The sequence below is a fragment of the Oncorhynchus kisutch genome, linkage group LG18 (assembly GCF_002021735.2).
Source record: "Oncorhynchus kisutch isolate 150728-3 linkage group LG18, Okis_V2, whole genome shotgun sequence".
Lineage (NCBI taxonomy): Eukaryota > Metazoa > Chordata > Actinopteri > Salmoniformes > Salmonidae > Oncorhynchus > Oncorhynchus kisutch.
The window spans coordinates 82,098,292-82,115,090 of record NC_034191.2 but is presented as its reverse complement, the minus strand read 5'-3'; the positions used below and the strand labels follow the sequence as shown (position 1 = coordinate 82,115,090).

General features: G+C 47.9%; 1 protein-coding gene across 1 annotated transcript in view; it reads right to left on the bottom strand.

Annotated features, from left to right (window-relative positions):
- Window positions 1–7,412: 7,412 nt before the first annotated feature.
- LOC109882051 (divergent protein kinase domain 2A-like) overlaps window positions 7,413–16,799 on the bottom strand; it is a 93,880-nt gene continuing 84,493 nt past the window's right edge. The window contains exon 4 of the mRNA XM_031796898.1: window positions 7,413–12,600. Within this exon, the coding sequence (XP_031652758.1) occupies window positions 12,263–12,600 (338 nt within the window). The 3' untranslated portion in view covers window positions 7,413–12,262. The remainder of the gene's footprint in view (window positions 12,601–16,799) is intronic.

The following is a 16,799-nucleotide window of genomic DNA, read 5'->3' as shown; positions in this document are numbered from 1 at the left end:
ACAGACTCGTGTAGTAGTGTAGGTAGCGACAGACTCGTGTAGTAGTGTAGGCAGCGACAGACTCGTGTAGTAGTGTAGGGAGCGACAGACTCGTGTAGTAGTGTAGGTACTTGTAGTAGTGTAGGTAGCGACAGACTCGTGTAGTAGTGTAGGTAGCGACAGACTCATGTAGTAGTGTAGGCAGCGACAGACTCGTGTAGTAGTGTAGGCAGCGACAGACTCATGTAGTAGTGTAGGGAGCGACAGACTCGTGTAGTAGTGTAGGTACGTGTAGTAGTCTAGGTAGCGACAGACTCGTGTAGTAGTGTAGGGAGCGACAGACTCGTGTAGTAGTGTAGGTAGCGACAGACTCGTGTAGTAGTGTAGGCAGCGACAGACTCGTGTAGTAGTGTAGGTAGCGACAGACTCGTGTAGTAGTGTAGGCAGCGACAGACTCGTGTAGTAGTGTAGGGAGCGACAGACTCGTGTAGTAGTGTAGGTACATGTACTAGTGTAGGTAGCGACAGACTCGTGTAGTAGTGTAGGGAGCGACAGACTTGTGTAGTAGTGTAGGGAGCGACAGACTCGTGTAGTAGTGTAGGCAGCGACAGTCTCGTGTAGTAGTGTAGGGAGCGACAGACTCGTGTAGTAGTGTAGGTACGTGTAGTAGTGTAGGTAGCGACAGACTCGTGTAGTAGTGTAGGCAGCGACAGACTCGTGTAGTAGTGTAGGAGGCGACAGACTCGTGTAGTAGTGTAGGTACATGTAGTAGTGTAGGTAGCGACAAACTCGTGTAGTAGTGTAGGCAGCGACAGACTCGCGTAGTAGTGTAGGTAGCGACAGACTCGTGTAGTAGTGTAGGTAGCGACAGACTCGTGTAGTAGTGTAGGGAGCGACAGACTCGTGTAGTAGTGTAGGTAGCGACAGACTCGTGTAGTAGTGTAGGCAGCGAGAGACTCATGTAGTAGTGTAGGCAGCGACAGACTCGTGTAGTAGTGTAGGTAGCGACAGACTCGTGTAGTAGTGTAGGTAGCGACAGACTCGTGTAGTAGTGTAGGTACGTGTAGTAGTGTAGGTAGCGACAGACTCGTGTAGTAGTGTAGGCAGCGACAGACTCGTGTAGTAGTGTAGGAGGCGACAGACTCGTGTATTAGTGTAGGTACATGTAGTAGTGTAGGTAGCGACAGACTCGTGTAGTAGTGTAGGCAGCGACAGACTCGTGTAGTAGTGTAGGTAACGACAGACTCGTGTAGTAGTGTAGGTAGCGACAGACTCGTGTAGTAGTGTAGGTAGCGACAGACTCGTGTAGTAGTGTAGGCAGCGAGAGACTCATGTAGTAGTGTAGGCAGCGACAGACTCGTGTAGTAGTGTAGGTAGCGACAGACTCGTGTAGTAGTGTAGGTAGCGACAGACTTGTGTAGTAGTGTAGGTACGTGTAGTAGTGTAGGTAGCGACAGACTCGTGTAGTAGTGTAGGCAGCGACAGACTCGTGTAGTAGTGTAGGTAGCGACAGACTCGTGTAGTAGTGTAGGCAGCGACAGACTCGTGTAGTAGTGTAGGGAGCGACAGACTCGTGTAGTAGTGTAGGTAGCGACAGACTCGTGTAGTAGTGTAGGCAGCGACAGACTCGTGTAGTAGTGTAGGGAGCGACAGACTCGTGTAGTAGTGTAGGCAGCGACAGACTCGTGTAGTAGTGTAGGCAGCGACAGACTCGTGTAGTAGTGTAGGGAGCGACAGACTCGTGTAGTAGTGTAGGTAGCGACAGACTCGTGTAGTAGTGTAGGCAGCGACAGACTCGTGTAGTAGTGTAGGCAGCGACAGACTCGTGTAGTAGTGTAGGTAGCGACAGACTCGTGTAGTAGTGTAGGTAACGACAGACTCGTGTAGTAGTGTAGGTAGCGACAGACTTGTGTAGTAGTGTAGGTACGTGTAGTAGTGTAGGTAGCGACAGACTCGTGTAGTAGTGTAGGCAGCGACAGACTCGTGTAGTAGTGTAGGTAACGACAGACTCGTGTAGTAGTGTAGGTAGCGACAGACTCGTGTAGTAGTGTAGGTAGCGACAGACTCGTGTAGTAGTGTAGGTAGCGACAGACTCGTGTAGTAGTGTAGGCAGCGAGAGACTCATGTAGTAGTGTAGGCAGCGACAGACTCGTGTAGTAGTGTAGGTAGCGACAGACTCGTGTAGTAGTGTAGGTAGCGACAGACTTGTGTAGTAGTGTAGGTACGTGTAGTAGTGTAGGTAGCGACAAACTCGTGTAGTAGTGTAGGCAGCGACAGACTCGTGTAGTAGTGTAGGTAGCGACAGACTCGTGTAGTAGTGTAGGCAGCGACAGACTCGTGTAGTAGTGTAGGGAGCGACAGACTCGTGTAGTAGTGTAGGTAGCGACAGACTCGTGTAGTAGTGTAGGCAGCGACAGACTCGTGTAGTAGTGTAGGGAGCGACAGACTCGTGTAGTAGTGTAGGCAGCGACAGACTCGTGTAGTAGTGTAGGCAGCGACAGACTCGTGTAGTAGTGTAGGGAGCGACAGACTCGTGTAGTAGTGTAGGTAGCGACAGACTCGTGTAGTAGTGTAGGCAGCGACAGACTCGTGTAGTAGTGTAGGCAGCGACAGACTCGTGTAGTAGTGTAGGTAGCGACAGACTCGTGTAGTAGTGTAGGTAACGACAGACTCGTGTAGTAGTGTAGGTAGCGACAGACTTGTGTAGTAGTGTAGGTACGTGTAGTAGTGTAGGTAGCGACAGACTCGTGTAGTAGTGTAGGCAGCGACAGACTCGTGTAGTAGTGTAGGCAGCGACAGACTCGTGTAGTAGTGTAGGGAGCGACAGACTCGTGTAGTAGTGTAGGTAGCGACAGACTCGTGTAGTAGTGTAGGCAGCGACAGACTCGTGTAGTAGTGTAGCTAGCGACAGACTCGTGTAGTAGTGTAGGTAGCGACAGACTCGTGTAGTAGTGTAGCTAGCGACAGACTCGTGTAGTAGTGTAGCTAGCGACAGACTCGTGTAGTAGTGTAGGTAGCGACAGACTCGTGTAGTAGTGTAGGCAGCGAGAGACTCATGTAGTAGTGTAGGCAGCGACAGACTCGTGTAGTAGTGTAGGTAGCGACAGACTCGTGTAGTAGTGTAGGTAGCGACAGACTTGTGTAGTAGTGTAGGTACGTGTAGTAGTGTAGGTAGCGACAGACTCGTGTAGTAGTGTAGGCAGCGACAGACTCGTGTAGTAGTGTAGGTAGCGACAGACTCGTGTAGTAGTGTAGGCAGCGACAGACTCGTGTAGTAGTGTAGGGAGCGACAGACTCGTGTAGTAGTGTAGGTAGCGACAGACTCGTGTAGTAGTGTAGGCAGCGACAGACTCGTGTAGTAGTGTAGGGAGCGACAGACTCGTGTAGTAGTGTAGGCAGCGACAGACTCGTGTAGTAGTGTAGGCAGCGACAGACTCGTGTAGTAGTGTAGGGAGCGACAGACTCGTGTAGTAGTGTAGGTAGCGACAGACTCGTGTAGTAGTGTAGGCAGCGACAGACTCGTGTAGTAGTGTAGGCAGCGACAGACTCGTGTAGTAGTGTAGGTAGCGACAGACTCGTGTAGTAGTGTAGGTAACGACAGACTCGTGTAGTAGTGTAGGTAGCGACAGACTTGTGTAGTAGTGTAGGTACGTGTAGTAGTGTAGGTAGCGACAGACTCGTGTAGTAGTGTAGGCAGCGACAGACTCGTGTAGTAGTGTAGGTAACGACAGACTCGTGTAGTAGTGTAGGTAGCGACAGACTCGTGTAGTAGTGTAGGTAGCGACAGACTCGTGTAGTAGTGTAGGTAGCGACAGACTCGTGTAGTAGTGTAGGCAGCGAGAGACTCATGTAGTAGTGTAGGCAGCGACAGACTCGTGTAGTAGTGTAGGTAGCGACAGACTCGTGTAGTAGTGTAGGTAGCGACAGACTTGTGTAGTAGTGTAGGTACGTGTAGTAGTGTAGGTAGCGACAGACTCGTGTAGTAGTGTAGGCAGCGACAGACTCGTGTAGTAGTGTAGGTAGCGACAGACTCGTGTAGTAGTGTAGGCAGCGACAGACTCGTGTAGTAGTGTAGGGAGCGACAGACTCGTGTAGTAGTGTAGGTAGCGACAGACTCGTGTAGTAGTGTAGGTAGCGACAGACTCGTGTAGTAGTGTAGGCAGCGACAGACTCGTGTAGTAGTGTAGGGAGCGACAGACTCGTGTAGTAGTGTAGGCAGCGACAGACTCGTGTAGTATTGTAGGCAGCGACAGACTCGTGTAGTAGTGTAGGGAGCGACAGACTCGTGTAGTAGTGTAGGTAGCGACAGACTCGTGTAGTAGTGTAGGCAGCGACAGACTCGTGTAGTAGTGTAGGCAGCGACAGACTCGTGTAGTAGTGTAGGTAGCGACAGACTCGTGTAGTAGTGTAGGTAACGACAGACTCGTGTAGTAGTGTAGGTAGCGACAGACTTGTGTAGTAGTGTAGGTACGTGTAGTAGTGTAGGTAGCGACAGACTCGTGTAGTAGTGTAGGCAGCGACAGACTCGTGTAGTAGTGTAGGCAGCGACAGACTCGTGTAGTAGTGTAGGGAGCGACAGACTCGTGTAGTAGTGTAGGTAGCGACAGACTCGTGTAGTAGTGTAGGCAGCGACAGACTCGTGTAGTAGTGTAGCTAGCGACAGACTCATGTAGTAGTGTAGGTAGCGACAGACTCGTGTAGTAGTGTAGCTAGCGACAGACTCGTGTAGTAGTGTAGCTAGCGACAGACTCGTGTAGTAGTGTAGGTAGCGACAGACTCATGTAGTAGTGTTGTGAGAAACATACCCTGTACCTGCCATTGACAGTGTGTGACACCGCACAAAACCAGCAACCGGGTGTGTCAAAGAAATAGGGACAATTACAAAGAGGAAGAAGATGAGAGAGGGAGAGATACTTACAGTCATGGAGAATGTAATTTAGCTGCTTTGAGGCTTTGATGTCAGTGGTTAGTTCCACCCCCAGGCTTTGATGTCAGTAGTTAGTTCCACCCCAGGCATTGATGGCAGTAGTTAGTTCTTCCCCCAGGCATTGATGGCAGTAGTTAGTTCTACCCCCAGGCATTGATGTCAGTCACTAACGCCTGTGGTGGAACTAACTACTGACATCAATGCCTGGGGGTAGAACTAACTACTGCCATCAATGCCTGGGGGTGGAACTAACTACTGCCATCAATGCCTGGGGGTAGAACTAACTACTGCCATCAATGCCTGGGGGTAGAACTAACTACTGCCATCAATGCCTGGGGGTGGAACTAACTACTGACATCAATGCCTGGGGGTAGAACTAACTACTGCCATCAAAGCCTGGGGTGGAACTAACTACTGACATCAAAGCCTGTTAGAGGATGATAGCAGTGCTGGCTATGTGGTGTAGTAGTTAGAGGATGATAGCAGTGCTGGCTATGTTATGTGGTGTAGTAGTTAGAGGATGATAGCAGTGCTGGCTATGTTATGTGATGTAGTAGTTAGAGGATGATAGCAGTGCTGGCTGTGTTATGTAGTAGTTAGAGGATGATAGCAGTGCTGGCTATGTGGTGTAGTAGTTAGAGGATGATAGCAGTGCTGGCTATGTTATGTGGTGTAGTAGTTAGAGGATGACAGCAGTGCTGGCTATGTTATGTGGTGTAGTAGTTAGAGGATGATAGCACTCCTGGCTATGTTATGTAGTAGTTAGAGGATGATAGCACTCCTGGCTGTGTTATGTAGTAGTTAGAGGATGATAGCACTCCTGGCTGTGTTATGTAGTAGTTAGAGGATGATAGCACTCCTGGCTGTGTTATGTAGTAGTTAGAGGATGATAGCACTCCTGGCTGTGTTATGTAGTAGTTAGAGGATGATAGCAGTGCTGGCTATGTGGTGTAGTAGTTAGAGGATGATAGCAGTGCTGGCTATGTTATGTGGTGTAGTAGTTAGAGGATGATAGCAGTGCTGGCTATGTTATGTGGTGTAGTAGTTAGAGGATGATAGCAGTGCTGGCTGTGTTGTGGTGTAGTAGTTAGAGGATGATAGCAGTGCTGGTTATGTTGTGTAGTAGTTAGAGGATGACAGCAGTGCTGGCTATGTTATGTGGTGTAGTAGTTCGAGGATGATAGCACTCCTGGCTATGTTATGTAGTAGTTAGAGGATGATAGCACTCCTGGCTGTGTTATGTAGTAGTTAGAGGATGATAGCACTCCTGGCTGTGTTATGTAGTAGTTAGAGGATGATAGCACTCCTGGCTGTGTTATGTAGTAGTTAGAGGATGATAGCAGTGCTGGTTATGTTGTGTAGTAGTTAGAGGATGATAGCAGTGCTGGCTATGTTATGTGGTGTAGTAGTTAGAGGATGATAGCAGTCCTGGCTATGTTGTGTAGTAGTTAGCCAGCACTGCTATCATCCTCTAACTACTACACAACATAGCCAGGACTGCTATCATCCTCTATGTTGTGTAGTAGTTAGAGGATGATAGCAGTGCTGGCTATGTTGTGTAGTAGTTAGAGGATGATAGCAGTGCTGGCTATGTTGTGTAGTAGTTAGAGGATGATAGCAGTGCTGGCTATGTTATGTGGTGTAGTAGTTAGAGGATGATAGCACTCCTGGCTGTGTTATGTAGTAGTTAGAGGATGATAGCAGTGCTGGCTATGTTGTGTAGTAGTTAGAGGATGATAGCAGTGCTGGCTGTGTTATGTGGTGTAGTAGTTAGAGGATGATAGCAGTGCTGGCTATGTTATGTGGTGTAGTAGTTAGAGGATGATAGCAGTGCTGGCTATGTTGTGTGGTGTAGTAGTTAGAGGATGATAGCAGTGCTGGCTCTGTTGTGTAGTAGTTAGAGGATGATAGCAGTGCTGGCTGTGTTATGTGGTGTAGTAGTTAGAGGATGATAGCAGTGCTGGCTCTGTTGTGTAGTAGTTAGAGGATGATAGCAGTGCTGGCTCTGTAGTGTAGTAGTTAGAGGATGATAGCAGTGCTGGCTCTGTTGTGTAGTAGTTAGAGGATGATAGCAGTGCTGGCTATGTGGTGTAGTAGTTAGAGGATGATAGCAGGGCTGGCTGTGTTATGTTGTGTAGTAGTTAGAGGTTGATAGCAGTGCTGGCTATGTTGTGTGGTGTAGTAGTTAGAGGATGATAGCAGTGCTGGCTCTGTTGTGTGTGATGATTGTGAGAAGCTATACAAATTAAACAGTCACAAGATGGGGACTTCATTTTGTAATAGTTTTTATTTAACCTTTATTTCAGCTAAATAAACAAATAGGCCTATGGCACATCAAGGGAACTGTAGCCTACTGTTCAGATGGGTTAAATGGAAACTGAAATGTTGCAGACTGTAGGTCTAGAACCGCTCACATATCCTTAGTATTTAGTCCTGCAGAATGAAGCATTTCTTGCAGTAAAAGGATACACCAAATGTAGGCAACATTATAACTCGGGAACAGGAGTGGAATAATAGGATTTATTTCTTTCAGGATCTTGAGAGAATGCGAATGTGCAGTTAAAAAATACATCACCTTTACAGACGGTCCCTAACTGTGGTTGAAATACTCTCAGCTGTTATGATGCTGATGAAGATGGACCGTCTGTAAAGGTGCTCTGTCTTTATCAGCATCATAACAGCTGATTGTATTTCAACCACATAAAATATGCATCCCAGCTGACCTGAAATCACATCAGAAACATGTTGGGTTGTTTTCACTGCTTTCTATTTCCTTACAACCGGTCAAACTGATGTCATTTGGAAAGTTATTGCATTTTCTCCCCGGTCCCTAAACGTCTTTGCTCCGTGAAAGAAGAGAACTTTACCGATGTCAACTAAATGTATGCATTCATTCTACATATTTATGACATTATTCAGGTGAGCAAAGGTTTATTTATTCTTCTAGGGCAACATGTAATGACAGAAGAGAAGCTGCACGTATCTAATTATAGACAAGTTGCAAATAGCCAAACAAAATGTCAAATTATAAGCAGAAACATTTTCTCTATTAGCGGGTTAGGGTCGGGTTACAGCGGGTAAGGGTCGGGTCACAGCGGGTAAGGGTCGGGTCACAGCGGGTTAGGGTCGGGCCACAGCTGGTTAGGGTCGGGTGCGGGCCACAGCGGGTTAGGGTCGGGCCACAGCGGGTTAGGGTCGGGCCACAGCGGGTTAGGGTCGGGCCACAGCGGGTTAGGGTCGGGCCACAGCGGGTTAGGGTCGGGCCACAGCGGGTTAGGGTCGGGCCACAGCGGGTTAGGGTCGGGCCACAGCGGGTTAGGGTCGGGTGCGGGCCACAGCGGGTTAGGTTAGGGTCGGGCCACAGCGGGTTAGGGTCGGGTGCGGGCCACAGCGGGTTAGGGTCGGGTGCGGGCCACAGCGGGTTAGGGTCGGGCCACAGCGGGTTAGGGTCGGGCCACAGCGGGTTAGGGTGCGGGCCACAGCGGGTTAGGGTGCGGGCCACAGCGGGTTAGGGTGCGGGCCACAGCGGGTTAGGGTCGGGTGCGGGCCACAGCGGGTAGGGTCGGGTGCGGGCCACAGCGGGTAGGGTCGGGTGCGGGCCACAGCGGGTTAGGGTCGGGTGCGGGCCACAGCGGGTTAGGGTCGGGTCGGGCCACAGCGGGTTAGGGTCGGGCCACAGCGGGTTAGGGTCGGGCCACAGCGGGTTAGAGTCGGGTCGGGCCACAGCGGGTTAGGGTCGGGCCACAGCGGGTTAGAGTCGGGTCGGGCCACAGCGGGTTAGGGTCGGGCCACAGCGGGTTAGAGTCGGGTCGGGCCACAGCGGGTTAGAGTCGGGTCGGGCCACAGCGGGTTAGGGTCGGGCCACAGCGGGTTAGGGTCAGGACACAGCAGGTTAGGGTCGGGTGCGGGCCACAGAGGGTTAGGGTCGGGCCACAGCGGGTTAGGGTCGGGCCACAGCGGGTTAGGGTCGGGCCACAGCGGGTTAGGGTCGGGCCACAGCGGGTTAGGGTCGGGCCACAGCGGGTTAGGGTCAGGACACAGCGGGTTAGGGTCAGGACACAGCGGGTTAGGGTGCGGGCCACAGCGGGTTAGGGTGCGGGCCACAGCGGGTTAGAGTCGGGTGCGGGTTTACAAAGTTGAGCCACACACAACTAGCACACAGTTACAGATACACACAGAGTCAAAATACGATGGAGGCACAGAAAAGGGACGGGATGATAGATGAGATGCGCTCAGTCAGGCAGAAGAGTGAGTGATGGAAATAAATAACTGTTTTGAAAAGGAAAATTAGGCCAATCTTAACCTGCAGTCAAAAACACCTGAAAACACCTGTAGTGACAACCTGAGCAAAAGTAATGACAGAGTCAGCGATTGACAGAAAAGTCAACACACCAGGTAAGTATATATATATATATATATATATATATATATATATATATTCATATATTTTAATATTTAAACCCACCAAAAAGTTGTAAATACAACCTTTGAATGAAAGGCACAGTAAAATCAGACACTGCTGATATAAAATACTTAAATGAAAAATTACAGTACAAAAGCGGACAGTTATTTACGCACATACAAATCCCTCCTCAAACTACAGAACGAACCAATCACAATCCTCCAGGCCAGGGAAACATTCCAAAACAAGGTGTCCCCCCCAAATGGCAGCCTATTCCCTATATAGAGTACTACTTTAGTAGCCTAGCTAAACCAGCCTATTCCCTATATAGTACACTCCTTTAGTAGCCTAGCTAAACCAGCCTGATTCCCTATATAGAGGGAATTTATACTACTAAAGTAGTGCTCTATATAGGGAATCAGGCTGGTTTAGCTAGGCTACTAAAGGAGTGCACTATATAGGGAATCGTACATGTACTGTATGGTGGATGGTATTGACTGTAAATTACTGTCTGATTGTGTTTATAGACCTCTCAAATGGCACCCTATTCCCTATTTAGAGCCAGAGGTCTTTGGTCAAAAGTAGTGCACTATATAGGGAATAGGGTACCCTTTGTGGGGCACTGTCTATATAGAATGTAGTGTACAGCACTGACTGTTGGATATTGATTTTCTGTTCCCTAGCTCTGAGACGAAAGGACGTTGTTTTTCTGTTCCCAAGCTCTGAGACGAAAGGACGTTGTTTTTCTGTTCCCTAGCTCTGAGACGAAAGGACGTTGTTTTTCTGTTCCCAAGCTCTGAGACGAAAGGACGTTGTTTTTCTGTTCCCTAGCTCTGAGACGAAAGGACGTTGTTTTTCTGTTCCCTAGCTCTGAGACGAAAGGACGCTGAGCTACAACAAACTTCTCACTATTCAAATGAACATACAGTACATTATGATTACTTGGGCTTTAATTTATTGGTCCACCAAGTGCAAAATCAACCCAAATGTGCTAATTTGTTGGAGATAAAACATACAGGCCAGTTAAAGCTGGATGGCTCAAAGTGAAGCTGAGCAGTGAGGAGGCAACGTTTAATAATGAACACAAAACTCTGTGAAATTACGACATGTGAGGAGCCAAATCTGGGTTGTTGAGGAAGTAGATAAAACGCACAGAACAAGACAGGATCAACATTTCCTTTTTCAAACAGTCAGACATGGAGTCCTTTATCAATTACAGACTCTGTGGGTACTGCAGTCCACTGCAATGGCAATGCGACATTCACACTGTGGCCCAATTCTTAGGGTCTGTTTGAAAATGCATTCACCCTTTAATTATCTCTTTAAGTAATCACTGATTTAACACAGAGAAGGGAGCCTGGTTAACTCTGACCCTGGGCTTAGCTCTGATTTAACACAGAGAAGGGAGCCTGGTTAACTCTGACCCTGGGCTTAGCTCTGATTTAACGCAGAGAAGGGAGCCTGGTTCTGATTCAACACAGAGAAGGGAACCTGGTTAACTCTGACCCTGGGCTTAGCTCTGATTCAACACAGAGAAAGGAGCCTGGTTAACTCTGACCCTGGGCTTAGCTCTGAATTAACACAGAGAAGGGAGCCTGGTTCTGATTCAACACAGAGAAGGGAGCCTGGTTAACCCTGACCCTGGGCTTAGTTCTGATTTAACACAGAGAAGGGAGCCTGGTTAACGCTGACCCTGGGCTTAGTTCTGATTCAACACAGAGAAGGGAGCCTGGTTAACTCTGACCCTGGGCTTAGTTCTGATTTAACACAGAGAAGGGAGCCTGGTTAACCCTGACCTTGGGCTTAGCTCTGATTTAACACAGAGAAGGGAGCCTGGTTAACCCTGACCTTGGGCTTAGCTCTGATTTAACACGGAGAAGGGAGCCTGGTTAACCCTGACCCTGGGCTTGGTTCTGATTTAACACATGGAAGGGAGCTTCGTTCTGATTCAACACGGAGAAGGGAGCCTGGTTAACCCTGACCCTGGGCTTAAGTTGGATTCATACAATCGTTCCTATGCAGATTGTGTTGCCAGACAGATGGAGGGAAGGTTCCTCTGGGCAGTCATACAGGATCAGAACAGCGTTGTGTCATGGTACTGGGGGGTAGTTCAGTGTTTCATATAGCCTCTTTGGTAAACACACTCAACATCTAATATCAGATTCTGCACCACCACAGTCCTCATTGGCATCACTATCCTGTTCCTGTCTCCCTATATAAAAACATTGATTGCCTGACTTCAGGTGAACTGGAAACCAAGTGATCAATTAGAGTAGCAGGAAGTAAAGACCTTTATAGCCAAGGCTTTGTCTTCCTCTGTTAACCTGCGGTGCTGTGCTCAGGTCTCCACGTGGGACAATAGCAGAGTTGAGTTAGTGACCGTCCTCCTGAACAGAACATACACACCACAGACGAAATGTCAACATGCTCCTGTTCAGATTCGTTCAACCCCAAACCAAAAAGGACAACAGGGACGTTTTCAGAAAGAAAGAATGGTTAAGATAAAATGCTAGCAAACACAAGAGTCCTGATGGATAAACAGAGGGTCTGGGCGGAGGAGAGAAGTCATGTACAGTCTATGTTAGCCTAACCACGGGTTAAAGCTCTCCTTATTGGCTGATCCTCTTCCTCCTGGTCCTTCAGCTCCAACCAGCTACCAGTCAGTTCAGTTTAAACATCTCCTCTGAAGCTGCACTGGTTGGTTGACACCAGGAGACAACGTTGTTTTTCTGTTCCCAAGCTCAGAGACGAAAGAGGACCGATCAAAGCTGCTGCCGTGTGACCAGCGGGGTGGGGATCTCCTGGACTTGAAGTGAGACGAGGAGTGTCAAGGTTCAAAGGTCATGGTCAAGTTCCCGGGGACAAGGTCAGAGGGGGAGATCAAACCCTCACCTAACCCCGAACCACACCGTGCGGCTGAGATGCAGGCCACCGCTAACCGCCAGCTCTGGTCATTACCTCGTCGAGGCGGAGGCCACTAGCTGGGTGAGGTAGTCTCTCAGCTCCTTGGCGGCCGTGAAGCGTCCGTAGCGTTTTTTAGGGTTGGTACACTCGTCCAACAGCGCTTCCAGCTGGCCGTCTTTGGCTATGTGGGCGGGGGGGTCGTGGAGCAGGCCGCCGGTGGTCCCTCGCCACGTGGCGTAACGCGATAGCAGGTTCTGACAAACAGCGTAGTAGTTGTGGTCCACGGTGACGCGGTTACACAGAGACTCCTTGGAGAAGGACAGGCAGGCTTCCTTGTCACAGTCCTCGAAGCGACTCTCGTACCACACGTCATAATTCTCTGGTTTATCTGGAGAGAGAAAGAGAGAGAGAAATGTGAGACAGGGAAACAGACAGGTAAGACCACAGACAGGTACCCCGTCATAGTTCCCTGGTTTATCTGGAGAGAGAGAGAGAGAAAGAGACAGACAGAAACAGAGAGAGACAAAGACAGAGAGGTCAGACAGGTAGACAGACAGGTAAGACCACAGACAGGTACCCAGTCATAGTTCCCTGGTTTATCTAGAGAGAGAGACAGAGACAGGTGAGACAGCAGGTTGAGAGAGAGAGAGAGAGAGAGAGAGAACTATAGGGCGGCAGGTAGCCTAGCGGTTAAGAGCATTGGGCCAGTAACTGAAAAGTTACTGGTTCAAATCTCCAGCCGACTAGGTAAAAAAAATAATCTGTTGATGTGCCCCTGAGCAAGGTACTTAACCCTACTTGCACCAGTAAATTGCTCTGGATAACAGATGTAGCTATACTAATTAAAAATATAACATATGGAATTGTTTTAGGATGGACCATGGATCATTTAGATATTTGATTGACAAACACCGCCGTAGCTCAGCCATTAGGAATTAGCACCAAATAAATTTGCATATCAGAGTTATTTCTAACAATATGAAATTGTTATTTTCATATATATATATATATATATATATATATATATATACCTATATATGAAAATATTCTTATTGAAAACTAACAAATTAGCCGCCTCCTGTACTGAAAATAAATTCATTTCGGTGTAGTAGCCGCCGGTATCTCTCTCTCTGGGGCTAAGGCTAAGCCTAAGCTTCACACACACAAAAAATATGAATATCATACAGTGGACTAAGCCTATAGGTCTATGCCTGCAATGTCCTGATACACTTAGTTCTCAAATTTCTGACAGCTGAACTGTGAGGTGGACAATTATCGTTTTAGGAAAGAATAAAACTATAAAACAACAGGCTATAAAGTTTGTGATGCTACACATGCTACACATGCTACACGTTGCAGGGGGTTGGACACATGCTACACGTTGCAGGGGGTTGGACACATGCTACTCGTTGCAGGGGGTTGGACACATGCTACTCGTTGCAGGGGGTTGGACACATGCTACTCGTTGCAGGGGGTTGGACACATGCTACTCGTTGCAGGGGGTTGGACACATGCTACTCGTTGCAGGGGGTTGGACACATGCTACTCGTTGCAGGGGGTTGGACACATGCTACTCGTTGCAGGGGGTTGGACACATGCTACTCGTTGCAGGGGGTTGGACACATGCTACTCGTTGCAGGGGGTTGGACACATGCTACTCGTTGCAGGGGGTTGGACACATGCTACTCGTTGCAGGGGGTTGGACACATGCTACTCGTTGCAGGGGGTTGGACACATGCTACTCGTTGCAGGGGGTTGGACACATGCTACTCGTTGCAGGGGGTTGGACACATGCTACTCATTGCAGGGGGTTGGACGGCCTCGATGGCTTTACACACCCAATGAATATGGATGACTGGGTCATTTCTCAAAATGTATGATGAAATAAAATCTCTTCGTTTGTCTAAAACGGAAACTAAAAGACAAGGATATGATATCACTAGGAATAATGTGACAAGAGGGGATTGAGTCCAGTACATTTCAACAGCAGTAGATGTATAATTAATATTCGTATCATTGTTTCGGATCAGATCCTCTTCCAATAAGCTGGAATTGATCTAGACTCTGGGAAACAAACACCAGTCTACCATGGGACCATCCTGGCAGCTTGAAGGGGGGGTGTCTCAAAATGGCTGCTTAGATGGGGTCTATTTTTAAAATACATTTTCAGAATTGGCATGATGTGTCGTAGGAAAATAATCAACATAGAAAATCATACACGACGAGGCCCTGAAGGAGATTACCGCAAGTGTCTGGTGACATCAGAAGCAATTATAGAAATGTATTTGGGATACATTACAACCAGTCAACAAACTCATTAAAAACATTTAATCTGGCAGAAAAGAGAACAACCACTTTCCTGTTTTATGGAACCAACCAACATTTGGACACTTTCCTTCAGAGCATGTTATGTTTCACTGTCTGTTGAGGCAGGACAACACTTATATTTCACTGTCTGTTGAGGCAGGACAACACTGTTATGTTTCACTGTCTGTTGAGGCAGGACAACACTGTTATGTTTCACTGTCTGTTGAGGCAGGACAACACTGTTATGTTTCACTGTCTGTTGAGGCAGGACAACACTGTTATGTTTCACTGTCTGTTGAGGCAGGACAACACTGTTATGTTTCACTGTCTGTTGAGGCAGGTTTATAGAGGACAAAACATTGTGTTTAGGGAGGTTTATAGAGTCAAAAAATCTCATGATGATGAAGCAGTTGGAGATCAATAGTTGGAGAGGACGATGATCCCTGAGGATTGAAATATAAATCAGAGATCAGCCGTTCTAATGCCGTGGTCCTACGGCCCTGTCAGGATCCTACTGCTACTGACGACTATGTATGTTCCCCCTTACCATAACCCTAATGCAGTGGTCCTACGGCCCTGTCAGGATCCTATTGCTACTGACGACTATGTATGTTCCCCCTTACCATAACCCTAATGCAGTGGTCCTACGGCCCTGTCAGGATCCTATTGCTACTGACGACTATGTATGTTCCCCCTTACCATAACCCTAATGCAGTGGTCCTACGGCCCTGTCAGGATCCCACTGCTACTGACGACTATGTATGTTCCCCCTTACCATAACCCCAACCCTCCTGGTTGGGAATGACATTTACATTCAGAATCCTATTTTCCTTAACCACACCCCCTTACCACAACCCCTTACCACAACCCCTTACGCTCAACCTAATTGTAACCCTAAACCTAACCCTTGAGCTTAAAATACCCTTTGTCCTCATGGGGAGGTTTTACTCTCCTTGTTTTACTGTCCTTGTGGGGACTTTAGGGCCCATCTGCGAAAAACCAAACAAACCCCCCCCCCCCCCCCCCCCCACACACACACACACACAATGCCCCGCCAGCTAGCTAGGGTCCCATCTGCGGCCCCCTTTTGCAGATGGGTCCTTTCAGCTCAGAGTTATTTGACAAAGACAGATTAAAGACTGAGCCAGAAATACACATGCTCAAGGTGAGGATAATTACATTTAAAGTTTCAGAAGTATCAAACATCACGGCTAAGTGACAGACTGAGAAGGACCCAACACTACATATGGGAATAGTGACAGACTGAGAAGGACCCAACACTACATATGGGAATAGTGACAGATTTTTTCCCACCTTGTCGGCTCGGGTATTCGAGCCCAGCGGCCTTTGTGATGTACTCCTCAATGCCATTGGATGAATCACAGCCCTGTAGCGTAGCATTGCGTTATCCGACCACTTCCGTATTGAGTCACTGGTACTTCCTGCTTTAGTGAGGGAGAGCGTTGTATGCATCTCCGTGTGAGGAGTAAAGGTGGTCTAGAGATTTTTATGAGGAGGATGGGATCCACCCAAATAATTTGTGTTCCTGGATCCTTTCACAGCACTATAAGGCTGCGTTAAGACACATTTATCAATGAGCCAAGCCCAGCTCAGTCAATACCTACAAATTGTGATGCAGAGTTGTCATAATGCTTCAGCATATGTACATTACACCAGAGGGTGTTGGCAGACACAATCTAAGTAACCTGTCCATCTAACTGCCGTGAATGCCTCTGCTGATTCCACAGTTATTGTATACTGGAATCATGTGCCAGAGTTGTATTGTTAGAACTGTGTGCCCTAGTAGGAAGTCCACTGTGTGCCCTAGTAGGAAGTCCACTGTGTGCAGCTGAACCTGCACTATCAACTTAAACATAAATAACATGAGCATGTCTACTTCTCGAAGCTATTTTGTAAATGACGTCGCCAAAGTCGAGGATCGGTAGGATAGTTTTACGAGGGTATGTTTGGCGGCGTGAGTGAATGAGGCTTTTTGCGAAATAGGAACCCGATTTTAGATTGGACGGTTCTGACTAAGAATATGTGGACAACTACAAATACCAAGCATGCATTTGGTTTTACTAGTGTTTAAGAGCAGTTGGAGGCCACGGAAGGAGAGTTGTATGGCATTGGACCTCTGTTTGGAGGTTAGTTAACTTCTTATGGCTGCAGGGGGCAGTATTGAGTAGCTTGGATGAAAAGGTGCCCATTGTAAACAGCCAGCACCTCAGTCTCAGTTGCTAATATATGCATATTATTAGTAGTATTGGATAGAAAACT